We start from the raw sequence: 25,264 nt of genomic DNA on the forward strand, positions 1-25,264 counted from the left end.
ACTGTGAAATAATGTCTTCATAAATTTTAAGGTTGTGCTTGTCAGAAAAAGAAGTCAGTGTTTTTTATGAATTTGTATGTTTAAGAATGAGTTTAGTACATGCCGACTAGCGTTTGGTGAGGTAATTCGGTTTTGGATGAACAAAGCTATCTTTCAGACTTGTTTTCCGGAAGGAGGTTATAGACATTTCACAAAATATCTGTAAAAGAATATTTTTTGTTAAGAATTCGCAAAACGTTTCTGAGTAAAAGTAATAGGTAATAAGAAGAATTATATTTGAAACATTAGTGTTGCTCTGATTTAGAATGTTTTCCTCTTAACGTTGCTAACTTTTACGATATATCAATTTTAGTTTCTTTATATCCTCTTTTTAACACGGTTTGTTTTATATCCTTAGTATGTTTATGTAATATGTTTCGCCTGAACATATTTTCTTTATTCTAAAAGCTTAAGTAAAGGTTATGTTGTGTTTTGTGTGACAGTGAAGTGACAGATTTTATAGTGAAGGCACTGTAGTTTGTTTGCAGGGTTTTTGCACAAGTCAGTGTGTAAACTTTTGGTCTATATAAAACACAACAATGAAACAAAAATAACTTATGTTGAAATGTAACTAAAGGTAAATTAATTTACATATGAAATAACTTCTTTTAAGTTATTCAAAACCAGCTGTCCAAATTAAAAATGAGCCATAAATGTAACATTTCCGTATAAGAGGTTTCACAGGGCTTAGTTCTAAAAGATGCTCTTCAGTATGATCCATAAAATATTGGCATAACTGGGGGCCATTTTGGTAGCCATTTCAGTACCATTCACTCGTAGGTAATGTTTGTTATTGAATTCAAAGTTCTTCTAAGTTAAGAGAAGGCTGGCAAGATCATTTAGTGTGTGGGATTCTGATGGATAATAAATGGTTAAGGAGAGTTCCTAGTCTTTCATCGTGTGAAATGTTAGTGTAAACGGTAAGTGATATGATATTATGAAAGTGATTAATATCTTTTATGTAACAAAGTAGAATAAAGGAAATACATTTTATGTGTTGGTCAATAAAGGTCGATATCCTTTTAGCAGCCACGGTTGTGTTAAAAGTTATGTATGGATCGGTTAGGATTGTTTGGTCTGTGTATTTTCTGTAAGAGATAAAATCTACCTGGAAGTTTTTTTATTGTTAATTTTATTGCTGGCTTTATGAGGCCAATATTATTATTATTATTATTAATATTATTACTAACAGATTTGTTAATTTGAGAGGTATTTGAAGAATGAAGTGTTTTAAAACATTTTTAGATGTTCATTTTGAGACAAAAGACTTTTGATAGTTACTGGTAGAATGCATGGTTTTTGTTATTCTTTTTAAGAAAGAATGTATATGTTGGATATACAGGACTGTACGACGTAAGTGTTCTTATTTAGTTTATTTTTGGCTTTATATTTATCTAGTTTTTAAGACAGGAGTGTGGATTGTTTTAAAGAAGTTTGTTGTGACAGGACTCGTTACGTAACTTTGTTCAAATTGTATGTTATGTTTGCAATCACATTGTTGGTTAGGCTTTACTAGTATTATCGATGTCAAGTTACTCAGATCTTCGGCGTTTTTCTAAACAGAGTATTGATACATTATAACGCCGCTTGCTAGTTCGAGGTCTCAGGGAGTCGCTATTTGTGTATATATATACACACACACACACACATATGTATAGCTCGCGAACGCAAGCATATTGGAAAGTAGAGGAAAAGTCAAGTGCAGTTCAGTGAGAAAATTAGTGAAAGGAAAAATGAAATTAGTTACAGTACGATTATAGTGCGCGCGCTTGTGATTTCTTATGACAAAGCCATATCAGTCGATCTGCTGTGTCCACCAAGAAGAATCGAACCTTTGATTTTAGCATTGTAAATTCGAAGACTTACTATTGTCTTACTGAGGGAAGTGATCAGGCATAACAAGTGATATTTTAAAGTGAGTTTAGAGTTTAATATAGAAAAGGAGAATAATTTGTCTTCCCCGTCTGTGTGGAATTTGACGAAAAGAAGATAATTATTTAACGTTCAAAGTACTACTGTGGCAACTCACAGGGTATCATATGTGAATTATTCACTGAAAAAAACCCAAAAAATCGTGTTGTTAATTGGATTCTAAAGTTTGTTTGTTTGTTTTTGAATTTCGCACAAAGCTACTCGAGGGCTATCTGTGCTAGCCGTCCCTAATTTAGCAGTGTAAGACTAGAGGGAAGGCAGCTAGTCATCACCACCCACCGCCAACTCTTGGGCTACTCTTTTACTAACGAATAGTGGGATTGACCGTCACATTATAACGCCCCCACGGCTGAAAGGGCGAGTATGTTTGACGCGACGGGGATGCGAACCCGCGACCCTCAGATTTGGAGTCGCACGCTTTAACAAGCTTGGCCATGCCGGGCCTCTTTAGAGAAGAAAAGCGAATTATTTAGTTTTGGATAAAACTGTGATATGCTGTACTGTAAATATTTTTTGCACTTGCATTTACCTTGTTTTTAATATATATTTTTCTACAAAATACAAATAAGCCTAAACAAAAAAGTAAAAACACTGTACAAACTAAAAGGATCCACAGGGTACAGGCTATAATATTAGATATGAAATGTACCCTCGGTTTTGGAGGTGATTGCGGAAGTAGGACACACATTGTGGTGGAGATACACCACGTATCAGTCTTAGCCCCCGTTCACCAGTCTGACATGAAGAACCTCATACATAATAGTAAAATAATCAAAAGAAATAGAAATTACAAATTAGGAGAGCGAGGTGTGGGTGCTCAAGCCCATAAGATCCCATATCTATATCACTCTTTACTTCTTGTAGATATTTGTGGGAAGGTGAATACTCTCGAAAATAAAAAAGTAAAAGGAAATGATAATAATAAAGTACTACTACTTGGGGGCAAGTAAGATAAATTTACCTCCTGAAGTTGGCATTCAACCCCCCATCATAGTAGTAAACTAACACTAAGTGATGCTCTCCAAACTAACTGGTTCAACATTAACCATCTGCAATAAGAGTGCAGGTTTCTGTTTTCAATAAAGTACAGATAAACATTGTATGTTAAGTGTGGGAGAGAATATCACAGTGGTCACGTAATCAAGACACCTTATTAGGTTTTAGTATAATTTCATATTTTGTCGTTAGCTATCACAGAAATCTAACTTATTAAGATATGGGACGTTGTGGGCTTGAGCACCCACATTTCGCTTTAATAACTTTTATTTCTTTAGATTATTTTATTATTTAATTGATATTATCCTTTATGAATTTCTTCATATGAGACTGGCGAACGGAAGTTAAGACTGACAGATAGTGTGGGTTCTACATTGTCAGTCCTATGTGGAATTTGAGGAAAAGGAGACAGTTATTTAAGGTTCAGGATACAATTAGGATACCCCACGGGATAGAATAAATGAATTACTCATTGATAAGAATAAAAAAAATACTTTGTCTTGTCAGTTGGATTCTAAAGTAATTATTTAGCATTGGTGGACTTCTGACGAAAAAAAAAATTAGTTTTAGACGAAAGTGTGATATCCTTAGAATATAAATACTTTGTGTATATATGTTTGACTTGCTTTGAATATATTATTTTCAAACAAGTGGATTGTGTGCTATCCGTTTACTGTTTACATTTATTGCCAACAATTTTCAGACATCTACTGTACGAGAATCCTCAGTTCACTCATAGTTGAAACCCTAACACTCTCGGGTTATAGAATTTTATCTTTTTATATTACGACTTCTTGAACCTACTTATTTTTTCTGACATCATGTAAATATATCTAGTACATTTTTTATTACTAAACATGGTAGCTATGAGATAGAAACGCAGTTTAAATGGTTATATGGCTCTTGCTTTCTGAGCTATCAATGTGACGTAAGATATTTGTTGTTCCAGTTACTACTTGACTACAAAAGTTAGATTTTCATATTATTGAAAAATAAGGTCAAAAGGATGTTGTGACTTCTAGTTTTCAAGCAATTGAATGAATTCACTGATGTAAAACATTACTATATTTAAAAGAATCGCTCCCATAATCCATCTCTGTTCTTCCTAACTTTTTCTATTTACTCACATACAAAATATTCCATATCTACTAGCTTTGAGACAGTTGTGTTTTTCTGAGTGTACAGTGATGTACATTACTGATAGAAGGAGTTTTATTTTGGGTCATTTGACGTTTAGTTCGGAATTTTAATTCTTTCAAATTTTGGCAGTGATTATTTTGAGAAACATAAAATATAAATGAGTAAAACTTAACACTTTTAGGTAACTATTTTTTGTTTTTGAAACACAATGCTATCTACTATATTTAACATGCCTCTAATGACGACGTTTTCTGTAACTGATTAAACCAGTGGTTCTCAACCTTTTCTGACTTGCGGCAGCCACACTACGACAATCTGAAAATTTTCGCGGCACACCTGGAAAGCCTTAACGATTTTTTTAGGTACACGTTATACGACAAGTGTTAAAAGCCTTAAAACAAAATCGCGGCCAAAGCAAGCGATATTAATGTCATTGTGCATCACGTTTAGGTACACGCAACACAGAAAAGTTAACTTAAAAAGCCTTAGAGCGAAAATCACGGCCAAAGCAAGCGATATTAATGTCATTGTGCATCACGTTTAGATACACGTAACACAGAAGAGTTAACTTAAAAAGCCTTAGAACGAAAATCACGGCCAGAGCAAGCGATATTAATTTCATCTGCACATTGACGATACTATCGCTTGCTTTGGCTGTGAGTGTCGTTCTAAGGCTTTTTAACGATTTTGTGGTATAGCAAAAAAATAAAAACTTTATATTTTTACATATGTTTTCAATTTAAAGTTTGTGCCTGCTTTCGAGAGCAAATCAAATTGAAGCGAAGCTCTAACGTAGACAAACAACCTCGCATTTCATTATCGACTGTAAGAAGCCTCTCTCTCTTTCTGGCTTTAATTTCCGTCAATGCTGAAAATCCAATTTCGCAAAGCCACGAAGATCCAAATGAAAGCAGAACTTCAATTGTTTTAAAACTTATTACAGGATATGAATTTTAATGGAGATCCAAAACTCATCCAAGCTCTTTTCGGGAAACAACGACTGATAAAATTTGTCGTTTCGTAAATCAATGAGCTGTTCTTCCTCCTAAGTTGTAAGAGTTGTTGTCTCATTGATTCCGAAATGTCAACCAGTTATATTCGTCGACAGCAAGTGACGGGAAGTAATGTTTTAGTGCGGACTGTAGGTCGCTTAATGTGTTCAAAATTTGAGGGACTATTTTCTTCTTTGACGGACATTCGTTAACAGAAGGAAAACAATCAAGGACTCCTTTCGAGATCTTATTCTTCCACAGCGTCACCTTTTCATTGAAGGCCTTCAGTTTGGACGTTGCAGTAATAATGTTTTCAGATGGTCCTTGGAAACGTTAGTTCAGAGAATTTAATTTGTCAAACACGTCGGAGAGAAATTTAACCTTCAGCCACCAGATCTCATCATGAAAAGAAAATTCAAAACCTGCTTCCTCAACCTCCAAGAAAGAAATTACTTCAGTTTTTAGTTGGACAAGACGCTTTAACACCTTTCCTTTCGAAAGTCATCGAACTTCAGTGTGATACAGTAGCTTTTTGTAGTCTGAATCCATCGCCTCACAGAGAAGAAAGAAAAGTCGAGATTGAAGTGGCCGAGACTTGATTAAATTCACCACTTGAATAACTTGATTCATAATAGACTGCAAATCTTTCGGCAAAGATTTGGAGGCAAGCGCCTCTGTGAATTATGCAGTGAACAATCCTAATGTTTGAATTTTGTTGGCGCACCAGAGTGACGAATCCCTTCTTTGTTCCTTCTATTGAAGAACAGCTATCGGAGCAAACGCTGACACAGTTATTCCAATATAATTTGAAGAGCAAGATGTTTTCATTCATCAACTCGAAAATGTCTTAGCCTTTCGCTGTACTTTATAAATCTTTGCAAAATAAATATTTGTTTACGATTTTTCCATCTTTTATGAATCGAACAAAAGCCAGAACTTGAGCTTTTCCACTAACGTCAGTAGATTCATCAACTTCAAGAGACCATAACAGAGACAATTCATCTTCAGGAGCTTCGAAGTGTTCGCAAACTTGATCCTTCAGATCCGACGACAAGTCGACAATTCTGAGTGAAATTGTGTCACTGGACAGTGGAACTTGCTTAACCCTTTTGGCGACATCCGTTCCAAGCATAGTTTCAACGATGATTGCTAAAGCTGGCGCAATGACTGATTCGGCCTCCGTATGCGCTTTCTTGCGTTTTGCCAACAATTGAGCAACCTTATAACATGCAATCAATCCTTTTTCGGGCATTTTCATGTAGTTCACAAGCTTCCTTGAGGCCCGGAATGGCCAAGCGTGTTAAGGCGTGCGATTCGTAATCTGAGGGTCGCGGGTTCGCATCCCCGTTGTGACGAACATGCGCTTTCAGCCGTGGGGGCGTTATAATGTTACCAACTCTACGTTGGTAAAAGAGTAACCCAAGAGTTGGCGGTTTGGTGGTGATGACCAGCTGCCTTCCCTCTAGTCTTACACTGCTAAATTAGGGACGGCTAGCACAGATAGCTCTCGAGTAGCTTTGTGCGAAATTCAAAACAAAAAAACAAACAAGCATTCTTGATTGTTTATGTTGTTGAGCCACGAGATTCTCGAAGTATTCTTTTGGTATATCCTTCACAGCTGAATGTTTTGTTTCCAAGTGTCTCTTCAGTTTGCTAAAAAAAAGCGCTTCGTTCGATAGAGCTGCACTGCAGACTAGGCAGAATGATAATTGAGAATGTTCCGATTCCAAAGCAATAAAACCGTATTCGATGTATTCGTTTTTGTAGTTTCGTTTGATTTCTTGCTTTTGATTCAACACATTCTCCTATGCAGGACCAGACTTATTTAGAGTCATGTGAAAAAGTTAGGACACCCTATGAAAGCCTGTGTATTTTTGTAACATGTTTGGATATATAGATATTTAATCTCAATTTTAACATTACTGAGAGATTATAAGAATATAACTAAACAATTAAAACTGAAGAAAACTTTTCAAGATCTTCTGCAGATGTAATTCTACAAAAATGCATATTCTAAGTGAGGAAAAAGTTAGGACACCCTACCCCCTAATAGCTAGTGTTACCCCCTTTGGCTGAAATAACTGCAGTGAGATTCTTCTTGTAGCCATCTACCAGTCTCTGACATTGGTCTGAAGAAAGTTTGCCCCACTCCTCAATGCAGAATTCTTTCAGCTGTGAGATGTTTGAGAGCTTTCTTGCATGTGCAGCCCATTTCAAGTCATCCCACAGCATCTCAATGGGATTAAGATATGGGCTTTGACTCGGCCATTCCAGGACTCTCAAATTCTTAGTTTTCAGCCAGTCCTTGGTGGATTTACTGGTATGTTTTTGGTCATTGTCATGTTGCAGAGTGCAGTTCCGCTTCAGCTTTAATTTTCTTACAGATGGACTCACATGTTCCTCAAGCACCCTCTGATACACAGTAGAATTCATGGTGGATTCTATGATTGTGAGCTGTCCGGGTCCTGCTGCAGCAAAGCAGCCCCAAACCATGACACTTTCACCTACATGCTTCACAGTTGGTATGAGGTTGAGTTTCACATCCACAGTAGCCAGAGCCTACTGTAGGTCCCGTATTGACATGTTAGGGTGTTTGGAGACCTCTTTTAGCATTTTGCGGTCTGCTCCCTAGGTGAACTTGCTTGGACGACTAGACCTGAGCATGTTGGCAGTTGTTTTGAAAGCCCTCTACTTGTTGATTATTTTCTGGACAGTGGAATGGCTGATTTCAAAATCTTTTGGGATCTTTTTAAATCCCTTACCAGACTCATAAGCTGCTACAATTTTCTTTCTGAAGGCCTCAGACAGCTCTTTTGCTCTCACCATGGTGCTCACTCTCACTTCAACAGTCAGGAGCACACCAAACTAAATGTCTGAGGTTTAAATAGGGCAAGCCTCATTCAAAACGCTGGGTAATGATCTTCTAATCATGTGCACTTGGTGTGATATACCTGTGTGTGAGTTGAGCAATTTTAAGTGGGAATAAATGTAGGGTTGTCCTAACTTTTTCCTCAGTTAGAATATGCATTTTTGTAGAATTACATTTACAGAAGGTCTTGAAAAGTCTTTTCTTCAGTTTTAATTGTTTAGTTATATTCCTATAATCTCTCAGTATTGTTAGAATTGAGATTAAATATCTATATATCCAAAAATGTTACAAAAATACCCAGGCTTTCGTAGGGTGTCCTGACTTTTACACATGATTGTAAATATTTTTCCGTGGATAAATGATAAAGCTAATTCATACACGATAAGCACGAAGTTCTGCAGTTGATATAAAATTCCTACCTACAGCGTAGTAGCTGTAGCTTACCTCAGAATGAGAACGTGTTCCTGAAAGCAGTTTGATTGTTTGATGCATCATTTATGACGTACGAAGCGCTTGTTGCGCCACAGTTAAACTAACAGTCGAACCGTTGCGGTCGAGAATGAAATTTAAGTATGAACTTCTCAGTGCTCGAGTTTAATGAAAATCATCGAATGTTTTGGAAGGTTTCAGAGTGTCTCTGTAATAGCTTTTATTAACTGATGTGTTTGACTTGTTTGTAAAATCCCAAGAAAGTTAAATGCGTTTGAAAAACACCGCGGCACACCTGTCAATCTCTCGCGGCACACAGGTTGAGAATCACTGGATTAAACGGTTTAATCTGTGATTTTTCGCAGCGTCAAATCATCGATTTCATCGGTAGGTTTAAACCCGCAGTGCCAGTTGACCTGATCAAGACTAATATTTTACGACGGGTACATTTTTCTCACTCGCATCCCTCGACGACTTGAACTACTTTTACCGCCCGTGAAACTTCATTTCAAACGTCATATGTTCTTCCCAAAGAAGCAAGTGTATTTTTTCTCCGTATTTCAAAGGTGCTTCCAACTAACACTCACTCATTAGAACAAAACTTAATACTAAACTTCATGCACTCCGCGGAATTCATTAAAAATACCAGAAAATTGACTCATTTACCAAAACTGTAATCAAGTCTAAACAATTCACGTACAAAATACTTATCCATGGATTTTCGTTTCACCCATCTCACTAAGAAAGCTGAAAACCATATCCTAGTAATACCCGAATACACCAGATCTCCCATCTTCCAACACAAACATCATCAACATAAAACTATGACTTCAATGCTACCCTGCACTTCACTAAACAACAAGCTATCACAAACCTGAGAACAAACTTAGTTGTAGAATAAGTTACACAGACAGATACCCCACAAATGGAAGACTGAGTTACCATAACTAAGTCTATCATATCAACCAGCCAGTCGACACAGACTTACCCACGTCAAAGAAAAAAGTTTCCTCGACCCAGCCGCCTCTTGAACCAACCAATGAAAAATTTCTGTGAAAAAGGTAAAAAGTCAAATAATATGTAAAATTTAGAAATAAATATAAGTATAAAATCGAATTTAGACAAAATTAAACCAATTTATGTTCCGCCCCATTTCTCACTCTACTTGCCTCAGGATGTGTCAGAGACACTTCTGGTTCTTTGGTGTAATAGATATATGTATAAATATATCTGCTTACAACCTACTTCAGTCTGTATTCCTGATTTAATGGTGAAACCATGGTCATAATAAATTAACTACATGTGTATAGTAAACAATTGTCTTTGTCCTCCGCAATGGCGTAATGACGAATATGAGATTATATGTAATAGCTGACCTGAAATATACTGTGTATCTCTTGTTATCATTAAAACTGTAGAAAGGATGCTTCAGTTTCGTCATTGAAATGTTTGAATGGTATGCATTTTTATGTAGGAAATAAAACTAACATGAAGAAATATTATTTATAAAAGAGAAAGTGAGGAAAACACTGCTTATAAATAATGTTGTAAACAACGTTTTAAGAGGAATCAGTTGAAATATTCACGTGCAGGTGAAATTTACCGACAATGAGTTACATACCATAACAAATACACACATGTGGTGTACGTGTATTCAGTTTGGTTGTGATACGAATATTTTCAGTTGTACAGATTGAAATAGTGTAAATAAAAATACACTTCCTAAATATTTTCTTAAGTTTGTTTTATAACAATATGTAATATTAAAGCATGAAAATAAAGACATTATATGCGTTAGGGGGAAGTGGAAGATAACAGTTACATAGTGCAGTCGCACTAAAAAGTATTATACACGACTTATAAGTGGAAGTAATTCTCCAACAAGAAACAATGAAAACGTTGGCAAAAGCTGATTGTCAAGGGTAACGGTAAGTATCGTTCAGCTTACGACAATTTGGGTATATAGGAACTACCTGCAATCTCGACCCCAGTTCCTTTCTATTGGAACTATGTTACATATACATGACAACCAGATGGTAGTAAGAAGAATGGGCTCAGGTTGGATTATATTTCAATTACAGAGAGTAACACAATCGCAAGTACCTAGTGAGGCAGTGATTCGTGGAACTAGGATTTGGAAAGCTCAGGAGGTATATCCTGTATATAGAATACATTACGTGAACCTATATAAATCTTGTAAACCAGTAAATTATATCATAGTTTGTGGTCGTAACTACACATTACAGTCCCCTTAACCAGCGTACTTGGTTGAAGCTTTGATCGCTTAGAAATAATCAAACCTTAGATTTGAACTCTTTCAGTATTTAATGTCAAACTTTTTTCAGGGATGATTTTGAAAAGCTTTGGAAACATTATGATGAATGTTAAAAACATACATGTGTTCTTAATCCTACAGTTCTGTTTAGAAGTGGTTAGTGATATTAATATATTGTTTGGAGGTTCATAGACAGTTAAGATAAATAAACAAAATACAGTGTACGACTGTGTGTAATGCAATTAGATTATCACGATGTCTTCATTTTTTGTAAATGTAAAACATCAACAAATATAAATGTTTTCAGCTACAACGAACGTTGCTGAAGGAGCATTAGCTACACAGAGCACTTTGTATCATTCCTCTTTTCAAGCATCGATGTGTGTGGATGGTAGACTGGACTGTGGCCATTCCCTCATAAGTCACACAGCTAATGAAAAATTTCCTTGGTGGTCGGTCGACTTGGGCGCTATCTATACTGTCAGAAAAGTCGTAATTTGGAATACACAACATACTGGTTACGGTAAGTTCGACAGTTACGTTGCATGTTTTCCAAATATTCGAAGTAAAAGTTGTTTTTTTTATACGGACCATTTTTGTAATACAAGAGATCATGTAGATGTGAAGTCGTATGTTCATAAATAAGCATTTATAGAAAAAGATAAAGCTTTGTACATTTTTGTTTCCTTTAGTTTGAAGGTCAAAAGTATCGTTAAAAGCAAGGATACTTGACTGATGAAACAGCAAATTCTAATAATCGACTCTGTATTTACTGAGCTTTTTATGTTATTTTGTACATTGCTTAACACTGATTTTTGCAGTTGGTTGTTTTGAGTAATATTTAATATTAAAAGTTGTGTATAAAACAACTGAAAAAGGTCGTGAATGTATTAAACAAACGAAAAGTTATTTTTCTGAATGATTGTAATATATTTTAAGTTATTTATAAATCTCACATTTCTAGTCCCTCTTATCTGTTTTATTAAGAGATGTAACTCACAAGCATCGTTATATGGATCAATAATATCTAATAAGACGTCTATTTCGTAATGTTTTTTTATGAAAATGTGGCAATTTTATATAAATAAAACAATTACTTATGAATGCATATTTTAAATAAAAGATTAAATATATGTTCTTCAAAGTGTCTTAGTACCATTGCAATATTCCCACCTTATTAATAAACCTTTAATCAACAAGTCCTCCTTTTATATACATGTGAACGAAAGAACTTTTTAAAATATTTTAGCTTCTGCCGAATAGCTATGAAGAACCATGGATCGTAAATTCCTTAGAAGGATAATAAAGATATTTGATTTTATAACTCTTGTAACTACTTTATTCTTGTATTATACACATCTAGTTCTTGCATGATCGTTATTATTACTTGTTATTTATTCACATTTTCCTTTCTTTTACTCCCTCTACACTTATTTCTTCCATCACCATGTCTCTCTCTCTCGTTTTTTTTTCTTCTCTTCCTACTCTCGCATTGTGCAGCTAAAAGTGTTTGTTAACTCGCTGTTGCTTTTACTACAATGACATTGTAATCTATAACAGTTCTCTCTTACTTAATAGAGCATAATCAATTTGTGTTTATACAGTCCACCTTTGTAAGTAACAAGATGTTCTTCTCTCTTCAGAAAAACCTATGTTGAGAACATACACATCTAAAACATCAGCCCTTCCTAACAACCTTTATTCACCCTGCATCCTACTTCCACACCACTATCCTGCACTTCATCAAAACTTTCCTTCCTTTTCCCTAGATGGCAGTTCGTATCTCTTCCTCCTATCATTGCTTCTTATTAACACTCCACGAGCCTCTATAAATTTTTCTTTCTCTTTCTCCAACCATCCTTGCTGTGGAGCATACGCTGATAACGCATTCATCGTTTTCTGCCCAATTACTATTTTCACACCCGTCAATTTGTCATTTATTCTTTTAACACTAATTATTGTTTATTTTATAACCCTATTTATAATTATGCCTATTTCATTTTGTCTTATATTTTCACCATTGTAAAATACATTGTAACCATCACCTAGCATTCTTACGTTTTTCTGTTTTGTTTCCTGTCGGAATAATGCTCGTTTTATTTCGTTCGATTACATTAACTATTTTGTGTCTCCTCCCTACAAGACTTCCAACATTTCACGTGCCCATTTCAATAACTCATTTTTCCCCCTCAATCTTTTCTCCACTGCATTCTTTAGTCGCAACTGTAGATTCTGCAGTATATTTTTTACCATCCCTCCCATCACTTGCTTCTAAAGTACATTTTAGCTCGACATTCATTTCTTGTAGGCCCGACGTTAGCATTCTGGTTTTGGCCAGAGTTCCACACTTGAGTGTTAAATCTTGAATGTAACCATTCTCATTTATCTGGGCCTGGGATTGGCATGCTTAGTTGGAATAGGCATGGGTAAGTGAAAAGAAAACGCTCCATGAGGCCCTCTAACTGATTGTCGCAAACTATAAAAAAATAAAGAAAACTAATTATAAACTGCGAGGTTTACAATCTATTCGTTACAGTACTAGAAGCCTTATTAAATGAACTATATATGAAATACAGTACACTTATGACTGAATTAATTGTCAACACTTATTTAATTACATGCAAGTGATTAGAGCTCGAGTCAAACTTCTTACTTTCACAATTATGCATGAACAGTTTGAAGGAGAAAAAAAAAACATTAAACAGAATTATATTCTAAACCTCTTGGTACACATCACTCTAAGAGATTGATGTTTTCTATATGAAAAGGCCCAGCATGGCCAGGTGGGTTAAGGCATGCGACTCGTAATTTGAGGGTCGCGGATTCGCATCTCCGTCGCACCAAACATGTTCGCCTTTTAAGCCGTGGGGCGTTATAATGTGATGGTCATTCCCACTATTCGTTGGTAAAAGAGTCGCCGAAGAGTTGGCGGTGGGTGGTAATCACTAGCTGCCTTTCCTCTAGTCTTACACCGCTAAATTAGGGACGGCTAGCGCAGATAGCCCTCGAGTAGCTTTGCGCGAAATTAAAAAAAAACAACAAACAATCTATATGATGAATAAATATTATGACTTGTTAAAGCATTCACTAAAACAAAAATACTAAATTATTTTGCCTATTTTATTAAACTGCACAACTACTGATTCCTTTAACCTAATTTGTACAGAAAAAAATAGCTACTTTATGACAACAGTACTCCACATGTTACAACTACGGTTATATTTCAGTAACATGTTTTCTTCTTTACAAATTATTATTATCTCATAAATAGGTGTTTTGATTAACTTAGCATTTTGACCTATGTGAATTAATAAATGTTTAGTATACATAAATTTATCTTCATAAATTTGTACAACACATAAAACACATATGGGGTTTTTGCTTAATAGGAGATTTTAACAGTTGCAAAGTTACACATTCTCAGTGTTAGGTGCGCTAGCACACTATCCGTACTTAAACACACTCAACATTACTGATACAAAATGGAAATAAACGATTACGAACAATGTATATTTTTCCAGCAGTTTGTATATCTAGTGAAAATAATAACTAATGCCTCAGATGATCACACTCATTCCTTTCAACTGTATTTTCATTTCATGAGAATGACAATATTTTAGACTTGTATATATTTTCTTCAATCTGCACGTCTGATCTTGCTCCCCAGTGTCACAGCAGTATCTCTGTAGACTTACAATGCTAGAATCGGGGTTTCGATACCCTTGATGGGCAGAGCACAGATAGTTCATTGTGTAGCTTTCTGTTTAATTACAAACAAAGAAACGTCTGATATTCAATTCAAATCTATATGACAATTTTGGTATATTACAGCTTGTTTCTTCTTTTCTCCTTCAAAAGACAGTTATTGGTGTTGCTCATTAAACCAAAAATATGCTTTACGTTGTAACATATATATCTTGTAAATAATTCACGGTGAACTTTCACCCAAGATCCCAGCAATGGTTACTATTGCTATCTAGCATTCTCATACCTTTCAATCAACTATTGAAATTTCTCCTTGATTTCCACTTATAGTGCCTGGTGGTTAACGTTTTCACTGTGTTTCTTGCTCAGGCAATGCCACTCCTCTTTGACTCTGCATAAGTAGCCAATAAAACTTTAATGTAGCTGTTCTAATTGCAAGATCTACAGCCTATTCAACCTCTGCTTTCTGGTCAAATTAGTATAGCAGAAGCATGACATTTAGTTGTTTATTTATGTAACATTTAGTTTCGGTTTATAAGTGTGTTTAATGTACCTTTGTGAATCTACATTTAGATATTGAATTTTAAAGTATTGTCGATTCAGTTTCTTTGCTACTCCTATACATAGGAGCCACATTAAGTCTTTTCATTTAAAGCTTCATAGTTACATTATTTTATCACATGCTCTTTTATATCTTTTACTACTTTCTCTGTAAACACTCCACTTTTTTGCACATATTCTACAGCATGTGGAGTCATGTGAAATATACTGGAGCATAGCTTTATATCATTAACACGTTTGATAAACAATTTCGGCTTTCCTACTCTCTAAACTAAACAATTAATAAATAAATTTAAAAAATCTTAGAAGTTTCCCTCATCATTCATATACTTATCTAGCTTTCTCTTAAAATTACGGCTTTCACAGCATCCAAAAGTAAACTATTTCAAAGCCTAACCATTCAGTTAGAAAAATAAAAGTGTCTTACATGAAGGTGGCTCCTACCTTGCAAAAAGTTACATTTGTGTCCCCTGGTTCTTAATATTCTTACAACTAATAATGAAAAAAAGATGATGTATTAACGTTATCAAATCTTCTTACACTCTAAAACACCTAAATCAGATTTTCTCTAATTTCTATCTTCAAGATAAAACAATTCTATGAATCTGTCTTTGAATCCTTTCCAAGAATTCAATGTTCTTTCTAAAATGATGTGCCCAAGACTAAACACAATACTCCAAATGTGGTCTAACTAGTGACCTGCACAATGAAATTATAAGCTCTTTGATTAGTATTCAACATTTTTGTAGATAAAATCTAGGTCCTTTTTCCCTATCACTAGCAGCAGCATGCTGATTGGAGCGCTTAATAATCTAATCATCCATTACACCAAGAATGGGCCCGGCATTAGTGTGTTAAGGCGTTCGACTCGTAATTCAAGGGTCGAGGGTTCGAACCCCGGTCGTACCAAACATGCTCATCCTTTCAGCCGTGGGGTCGTTATAATGTGACGGTCAATCCCACTATTCATTAGTAAAAGACCGGCCCAAGAGTCGGCGGTGGGTGATGATGACTAGCTGCCTTCCCTCTAGTCTTACACTGCTAAATTAGGGACGGCTAGCGCAGATAGCCCTCGAGTCGCTTTGCGCGAAATTAAAAAAAACAAACAAACAAACAAACAATTACACCAAGACTCCTTTCTTTGATGACAATGTTGAGGTTATTCCCATCCAAATTATACTTATTATTCAGATTATGATAACCCACATGTATTATCTTGTACTTATTATAACTAAAACCTATCTGCCGTTTATTTGCCTAATACACTAAATGTTGTAAAACATTTTGTAAACTATCAGTAGCATCCTCTCCATAGCTAACAACACACAAGATTTTAATGTTATTAGCAAATTTCAATAAACTATTGAGCATTCGTACGTCTATGACATTTATATAAGTAAAAAAGAGTAAAGGTCCTAAGATTGAGCCCTGAGGTACCCTATTTCTAACATTAATCCAGTTTGTTAAATAACTTTGCATAATATATTTTATCAAACTTTCTAAAAAATTTCCCACAATTGACGTAAGACTAATGATCCTATATTACAGGGACAGTTTGTTTCACCTGCATTGAAATGGGGAGTGACATTACCCTAACTTCCACTCGTCTGGTACTTGCCCACTATTCAAAGACAATAACAATACATTTAAAATAGCATTGCTACTATAAGGCTCTTTGACGTATTCGTGAAGAAAGCCATCTTGATCAATTTGTAAAAACCTTTCTTCCTGACGATTTGACTCTAACCTTTTCTAAACTACATGCATGAAATTAAAATAACCCATAATTACCACTTCATTAACAATTGAAATCTTATTCTCATTGAAAAGCTTTTTGATTTCATCAGTACCATCAGTGATATTTAACAACTTCCACTAAAAGCCTTTTCAGTTTTATCCACTAATAGAAAGACACGTAAGTTCAATTTCCTTGCTATTATTTTGATATTCTCAAGTTCAAAAAGATGTAACTCATATTTTGCATATAAAACCACTCCTATTCCTCTTTTTAATATGTTTATCCTATTTACTAGACTGTAATCCTGTATTTCAATGGCACTTCTGTCATCACAATAATCTATGTTTAACTAATTTTTAGTTATTTCCATTATGTCAAAATCCTCAGTTGCTACCGGTGGTCTAAATTTATCTATTTTACTTTTTCTGCTTTTAGTATTGGAACAGTGACAATAAAACCTACCCTTATAACTGCTTATATACTCATTTGAAATAATAATTATTTTCAACCTCTTTTTCTTTTTCCATTTAGTTTTTCTGCCACTAACCAATGTCTAGTTTTAGTTTAAAACATCCGTTACAACTGAATTGATATCCCTAGCAAACAAGCCAGCTCTATTGCATTCAGATGTAAACCATCCATTTCAAAAAGTTCTTTTTTTCATTGAACTTCTCCCACAAGTCCATGAAGCCAATTCGCTCATCCTTACATACTAACTTAAGCCTAGCATTTAGCTCTAGTGACCAATTTATAATTCCATCTCCACAGTTATTTCCGGACAGTATTCTTGAAAGAATTAAGTTGTGATCTTTTCTTATCAACTCTGTATACTCATTAATTACTTCCTCTGACCTATCTTTCCGTACATCGTTAGCTACTATGTGCGTATCAAAAACTGCTTCTCTGCTAGCCCCCTTTATTATGTTTCATTGTGTGTCAGTTATATCAACCACCTGTTCCACTATGTAGCATAGCCTATTTATTTTCTGCCTATTTATCTTACAAACTATCTACATACCTTGTCGAGGAATCACCAATAACTATAACCTTTATAAGTATATCATTCATATCCTTCTTTATATCATTTTTTACTACCTCCAATAGTTCCTCTCCAACACAAACCACTTTGCCAGCGGCTTTTTCAGCCAACATATCAGTGTTCTTACTAAAGTAATTAATTACTATCAGAATTTAATGATTACCATAATTGTTTGGGAAAGAGGATGAATTCGTCCATAATTAGAGCTATTCTCTGAATGTAAAACCTGTAGTTTATTGTTAGTGCTTTCTATGATCTGAATGATTCTTTCTCTGTACCAAATAAACAACAGTGTAGTAATGTTTATAGTACTGCTCTACGTTTCGTTGTGGGTATGGCTAATACAATTAGTTTCACATGTTTACAGGCTTTCGACAGTCTATGGTGTCCCCTAATGTTGGGAATGAATAGCTTTATCACAAGCCAGAAACCACATTTGCGTAGGTTGGAGCAACGGTTTAGTATTTCTTCAATTCATGTTTATAGGTACAAGGTCAAGACAGCTTCAAATGTCCTTCTTTTTCACAGAATTGTGGCAGCCTAGTATTCATTCTGCTACTACTCACTACGTGTCCAAGTAACACTGCACTCATTTGCATGAGAGAGCATTATTTGTCTAAGCTACAGACCTTATTGTTGTAAATATTGAAATACCAGAACTAGGTATTAATTATGGCCTGAAACATCCCACTGAACGCTAAAAATCTTCAACACAGAAAAGACATTGTTATAACTAAAAATTACATAATGTAAGTTTAAGATGTAAAAAGGTATGAAGCAAACTGCGTAAAAGTCTTTTTACACGTTAAAAATGGTTTTGGCTCTTTTTACTTTGTCTAGCTTGATCTGACGAAAGCTGGCTTCTTCCAACACATTGAGACATTTTCCCATGTGTAACAAAGGATATGTGTAGAAGAGTGTTACTATATTCATTTGTCTGAAGACCACAAAAATTCCCAGTATACATCATTTCTAATGAATACAGAAAATATAATTAAGCCCTCTACAAATTAAAGCTGATTGATTTTGATCTATTCAATATATCTGATTTATTTATGTCCCTGTTGCTTCACGGAAGCATCGTGATGATAGTTTCTTTATACGCCTTACGTCTTCAATATCTATATGATATTGTTAATTGTTTTTGTTCTATCAAATTCCATCGGTAAAATTTCTCTACCTGTGTGAGCTCATAAAGCTTGAGGATTCTATGAACAGTCAGTTAAATATACTCATCATCATGCGTTTGTTGACACTGTGCTGATGAAGTAACACTGTTAGTTTCGATGATATTTTTGTTGTACGCAGTATAAATGCTCATATGCCTGTGATGTTTTTACCATAATTACAAACCTTAACTGGAATATGCCCTACTCTGGTAGGAATGACTATCCAAGCAGGTGCATTTGTATTTAGAAAGAGCAAAGTGGATATGAAACATTACTTCAATCACAGCATTAGCTGGTGATAGTATATTCATGTAATGCCATGAAATGATAGTTGTGTATTAGACAATACTGACAGAGCTGTAACCTCATCATCCACTGCTCTTGTGTATATTTTGTTTGACATTTTATGATTTCATCACAGAGCTTCAGGTCAACAAGTTCTCCAACTGTACTCGCAAATAACTTCTGTAGGGTATATTTACATAAAACGCTGATACTGAAGCAAAGATTTGTAACAGCATTTCACATTTTAGTGATAGTGATGCAGAATAAAGTTTCTCCATTATTTTCCCACTCTACGCTCATTGCAATTTGTGAGAATATTAATTCTGAAATGTTAAAGTCATAGTGCAATTAGAGACTAAATAGCATTCTAGCTGTTTTTAAATCCTTTTGGTGTCGAATTAACCATCACTAGCGAAACATTAGATTTTCTTTCCAAGATCAGTGCCAAGATCTGATTCAGGCTCATTTTCTAAATTAATAGATGTAACAGAAGCCTATCACTTTTCTAAAGCATGCTGTAAATTGTTTAGCATATTTAAGAGACCTGTTGGCTTTAGTGAAAGCAAATAAAAGAGAGGTTTATGACACCAATGTTTGCATCACAGTTGTGGCAGGTATCTGTTTTCTGCTATTTCTGTGGATAGTGTTTCTATCCACACAATTGCATGGATGGAGTGGCAGGTTTAAGTGATTACTGCTGCTTGGCTAATAGCCAATCAGAATGAACATGGCCAACATCTGCGAAATGCTGCTACCTAACAGTCTCTCGTAATGTAAAGATCACATAACTGAGCTTTAGGTTTCTGATCTTGCAAAATAATTGAAGTTACTGCCTCAAATCTTGTACCTCCTATCCAAGATTCATTAGGAAATATATATCTCAAACAATAAAATCATGTTGTATGAATTATCTATCAATCTCTTTACAATCTTATCACCCAGAATAATGTTTCGTTGACTGCTGGAATGTTGGGATATGCATTACAGTGTAAACTTACAGATCATCGATATGGAAACTATGTTTACTGTATTCAAATGTCACTCACGTGGTGGCTCAATTTTCTATTGGCTTAAAAAAATTAAAACTGTGGCAAATTGTTCTCGCTGAAAAGTCGATAAGGTTAGAGTTATTCAATTTAATTTAATGCCATACTCTTTAAACTAAGCACCAAAACTGAATTTTATGATCCTCGATCCAACAATTCCAAAATTTACAAAAATATTCAAGGAGCAATTTGAATCTTATTCCCAAATCACCTGAAGGAAGAACCTAAGATATGTTCATCTCGTTATATTTTGACAGTTTTATCAAAGATAATCTTTTATGATTGTTGTCATTCAGAGATCTTTGAAACTTAAGGTTCTCGTTGGTACAAAACACCAATGATTTTCTCAGAATGAAAACTTTTTTGGAATATTCAAGGTATATGACGTATGGGTCATTATTCCAGCTATGTATTATAGAAGAAGGTAGTGTCAGGTTAGAGAATGCTGTCCACTCACTGTAGCTCATCAGTATCGCACTGAAGGAGTCTGTAAAATGTGGAGTTTCAGGACATTGGATGTCAAACATAGCAGTTTATTGTATAAATTATTCTAGAAGATCTCTGCATAACCGCAATGAGCTCACTCGTTTTATTGACTTTCCAACTTTATTATCTGAATGTGCTTGTAAGCATAGGAGAAAAAGACTTATTTAGAGAAAATGAAGATACGTACCAAATACCTCTTCTGGAATATCTAGGTTCTGGTAACAGCATTACATTTTCCTGTATGAAGTAAGTAAATAAACCTTATACACAATTACTAATCTTCAGAAAAACCTAAGATTCGAATATCCAGCAAAATAGTACAAACCAAAGTAAAAGGTTTACTTTCTACAGGTAACCAAACGAATAGCGGATCATCTTTTGGCAGACTACTAAGTTGTGATTAAGGATGGAGTTAAAATCAGATGTAACTTGAAAAAAAAAAGAGACAAATTAATTTTTTAAAAATCATTTTAGTAAATGGAAATGGAAAAAAGTGCTTAACTACAAACATACTTTGCGAATAAAATGAAAATACTCGACTAACTATTAGAAAGCATATGATAAATACGTTACATAAGGTGCAAAAAACATAAGAAAAACCTCATAAGCAAGCATTGGCTCTTACAACTAGAATATGCATATATTTGAAAATGCTAAACTGTATTTACAAACCACTCTTACCTACAGTCACAAATAGCCAGAAATAACTCTACTCCATGTGACAGTAATAGAAAAGCCCCAGATATTTAAAATAAAATAGAACACAATAAAAATATTCCATATGAAATATTCGATATGTTAGTATTTGTATTTTATAGCAAAGCTAGTTAGGCAGTCTGTTGTCATTTATAATTTTGAACTAACAATCATATAGCAGGAATACTTAGCACAGATAGCCATCGTGGAAAAAGCACACAAACAAAGCAAATTATAATTATAGATTTAATATTTTCATGTTTTTTTTCTTACAATATGAAATATTCTAAATAACATTAAAATTTTAAACTTTATTTTACTACCAAATGACTTTCAATTAGCTTCATGGAGAATAAGAGATGTATATGCTGGCTCTTTCAAGTTACTTATATCAGAAGATATATTAAGGATTTTTAAGATTTATATTATTGTCCAAATTGATGCTGGATCATGGTTCTAAAAATAGAATCTGTTTTAATTGGGAGTCACATAGACAACTGTCGAAACCTGTAAAAAATTATTGTTCCTCTAAGTGAATCAAACCGTTGACTGTTTTAAACGAAGACAGAAATTGTAGTTTTAAAACACAATGCGAATTGTATAATATCAGAACTGTACAAAAACATCAAATTACACAATATTTGATAGGTTCTCTCTTTATTTCTTGTTTTTGAATGAACTGCACCCTAACATCGGCCCTCCTTGATATTAGAGTTTTTATCAAAACAGAAGTAATACTATTGCCCCCCCCCGCTAGTACAGCGGTATGTCTACGGATTTACAACGCTAAAATCAGGGGTTCGATTCCCATCGGTGGGCTCAGCAGATAACCCGATGTGGCTTTACTATAAGAAAAACACATAGTAATACTATTTTCCATGAAGTTTACACTCAGTTGTGATATTTCAATTTTTGATTTAAGTAACATAAGGGAAACATGCTCTTTTGTATAATTTTATATATTTTACAAGTTGTATATTCATGTTTAGTTCACAGACTACATGACTTCGAAATCCGCGTTGGAAATGTGCCTGTTACAGAGGTTGGGAAACGTCTCACTGCTAATCCACTTTGCAGTAAGCATGTTGGAGGTGGAATCACCATTGAACCAGTTACCTTCGTCTGTGACCAACCATATCCTGTTGGGGGACGTTACGTCAGCATCCAGATTATACAGTACTGTAGCGGTTGCAGTGAACCAACTCAAAATTACTTGCACATGTGTGAAGTCAAAGTATATGGTTACAAGATGTGAAACTTTTATTACTGCTATGCAGTCACTGTTTGATATTTGTACTTTGTTTGCTGTGAGTTAATTCTATAACGTTTTACAAAGAGAATAGGCATCTGTAAAATATCACTGTATTTAAGAGTAAAAAAAATATATTCCATTCCATAATTGTTTGTTTTTCAAGTTAAACACAAAGTTACACAATGGGTTATTCATGATCTGCCTACAACATGTATTGAAATTCGGTTTCTAGCGTTGTAAGTTCACTGACACAGAGTTATACCACTAGGGAGGACATTCCTTGATTAAAAGATAATGGAAACTGCAAAATTAAGGGAGAAATACGAGCAACTTGTGTTGAATTTTTTTCAGAATGTTTTACACAGATGTATTTTCAGCTGCACATGTGGTTTTAAGAACATATTGTTAGTTAAGCTAAATTCAGTTTTCACTTCCAATTTGCTGTTCTTGGTTATTCTTGTTTAGTTTCAAGTACACTTTCTCATGGAAAATATTTTTCTTTAGTAGAACTCATTGTATAATCTTCTTTTCTTTTCAATAATAAAATAATATCTTAAGGTAGGATCTTCCCTTACTTTTCAATTGGAACGAAACCAGTGATGCTGATGCACGTGTACTGAAAATATTTCCCATGACTCGGTTATAATTCTGAAAATATATATTGTTAAAATATGATTTTGATACCCACACTGGCACAGCGCAGATATTACACTGTGTAACTTTATATTTAATTACACAACAAACATAGTGATAAACACACTATTATAAAATCTTGTATGGTGTGCTACATGTTTTGATTTTCTAGGATGTCAAGAAGTCAAGCAAAGCTAGCTTACAAACAGTTTGTATCTAGATATCCATTGTAGCACTACATACTGAATTTTGCAATTTTACCTGTCTATGTATTACTTTCTTCTAAATAAAGATTACTTTTACGTTATTTACATTGTTACCAATCACTTTCTTAATTTACGCTCAGAGACAAAGAATCCAAGTCTACTGTTTCTCAAACTGTTAAGTTTACTATCGTTATCAGATCTGGGAAAGAATAACTATAAATGTAGCCACCTATGTTAGAAACGCTCTATTAACTGTGTTACTAAATACTGTTTGGGACTCAACACTTATAACATTGAATTGCTAGCACTCTCTGCATATTCTTGAGATAGGATTACATGACTAAATAAACAGGTTATTACAACCGTTTACCAAAAGAAAAAGTTTGTTCACCTGCACACACATTTTGACAACTGTATACTAGATTACTTACATGTAACTTCATAACATACCTTCAACATAGAGCTCACGTTTTTTTTCCATAGATTCAAAAATTGCCTTTTAACAAGGGATTCTAAGAAATATTGCCTTTTCCATTCGTCTGGTAAGCTTAACACGTAACTTCAAGACAAATAAAACTGCATCTGCTAAGAAATTCTTCATCTATCCCAGGATTCATTTTAATTCTTACCATTTTTCAAACAAACCATTCTAATATCAACTTATTTTCAAAAATTAGTTTTTAAATACATAAGTCGAATGACGCATAATTTTCAAATCATCTTTTCTAAATCACAATTTATATTGAGCAAAGAACTTTGTGTCTATCTCTTTTCTTTCCTGGGCTGACAACACGTATTACAATGGACTTCAGGCACACATACTTATATTACTACCTCTGACGGAGGAAGGGTAGAGACTATGACGTTGTAGCTCACCCAAAGGGCGCGGTACTTGTGATATATGGTTTGGCCGGCAAGAAACCGGACGACGGAAGTTGTTTGCTGCCAGAGAACGCAATGGTAAGATAGGTCACGTGACATAATATTTCAAGAGTTACTTAACAAGGGGCATGTTTTTTTTTAGATATAGTTAAAAGGGCCATAACAAAGGGCGCTGCTGTATTAGAGACGGGTGACATCTTAATTCGGTATCAAAGAATATGCTAAAATTGCTAAGGGTTGTTTGAGTTACCTAAGTTCTATAAGTGAATGGTGTTGCTGTGTTTTTATAGGTGGATTGTGTTAATATACAGATGAACAATGTTAATTAATATTCTTCTGTCAGATTGGATACAGGTTTCAATTTGTCTGAAAATTTGTTTATATTTTTCATTTACATGTTTGTTTTACATGTGTTCTGTAAAGGTGGATGGTGTTTCTATAGGCGGACAGTGTTACTATAGTTCCGTAGAATCTCATACAGATTTCAATTGTAGGAAGTTATATTTATAGTTTCAATTTAAATATTTTACCATATTACATGTGTTTTTAAAAAACAGGTGGTATTACTATATAGATTGTATCATTAAGGCTCTGTAGGAAGATGGCATTACTTGGTAGTTTTTCTTACTAATATTACTGACATTAGGGCGGGTGGTGTTTCTACAAAGAAATATTTCAATAGGATGATAAGCTCATCGTAAATTGTCTTAATATGTGATTAAATCATCAACGTTGTAGTCTAGATCTAAGTTTATGTTCTAAAACGTTACGAGAACACCATTACTTTAATGACACAACTATTATAACAAAATGTATTACTTATGTTTGTTTTTATCACACATACTGTCTTAATTTACCCGTTATGTAAATGCTATAAACATTATAGTCAGCAAT

At 34.4% G+C, this 25,264-nt stretch overlaps 1 protein-coding gene across 2 annotated transcripts in view; it reads left to right on the forward strand.

Annotated features, from left to right (window-relative positions):
- LOC143240638 (fucolectin-like) overlaps window positions 1-23,542 on the forward strand; it is a 44,699-nt gene extending 21,157 nt beyond the window's left edge. For both annotated transcript variants that reach the window (XM_076483405.1, XM_076483396.1), the window contains 2 exons: window positions 10,980-11,195; window positions 22,387-23,542. In XM_076483405.1, coding sequence (XP_076339520.1) covers window positions 10,980-11,195; window positions 22,387-22,652 — 482 coding nt within the window. In that variant the 3' untranslated portion in view covers window positions 22,653-23,542. The remainder of the gene's footprint in view (window positions 1-10,979; window positions 11,196-22,386) is intronic.
- The last annotated feature ends 1,722 nt before the right edge of the window (window positions 23,543-25,264 follow it).

The sequence above is a fragment of the Tachypleus tridentatus genome, chromosome 2 (genome assembly GCF_004210375.1).
Source record: "Tachypleus tridentatus isolate NWPU-2018 chromosome 2, ASM421037v1, whole genome shotgun sequence".
Classification (NCBI taxonomy): Eukaryota; Metazoa; Arthropoda; class Merostomata; order Xiphosura; family Limulidae; genus Tachypleus; species Tachypleus tridentatus.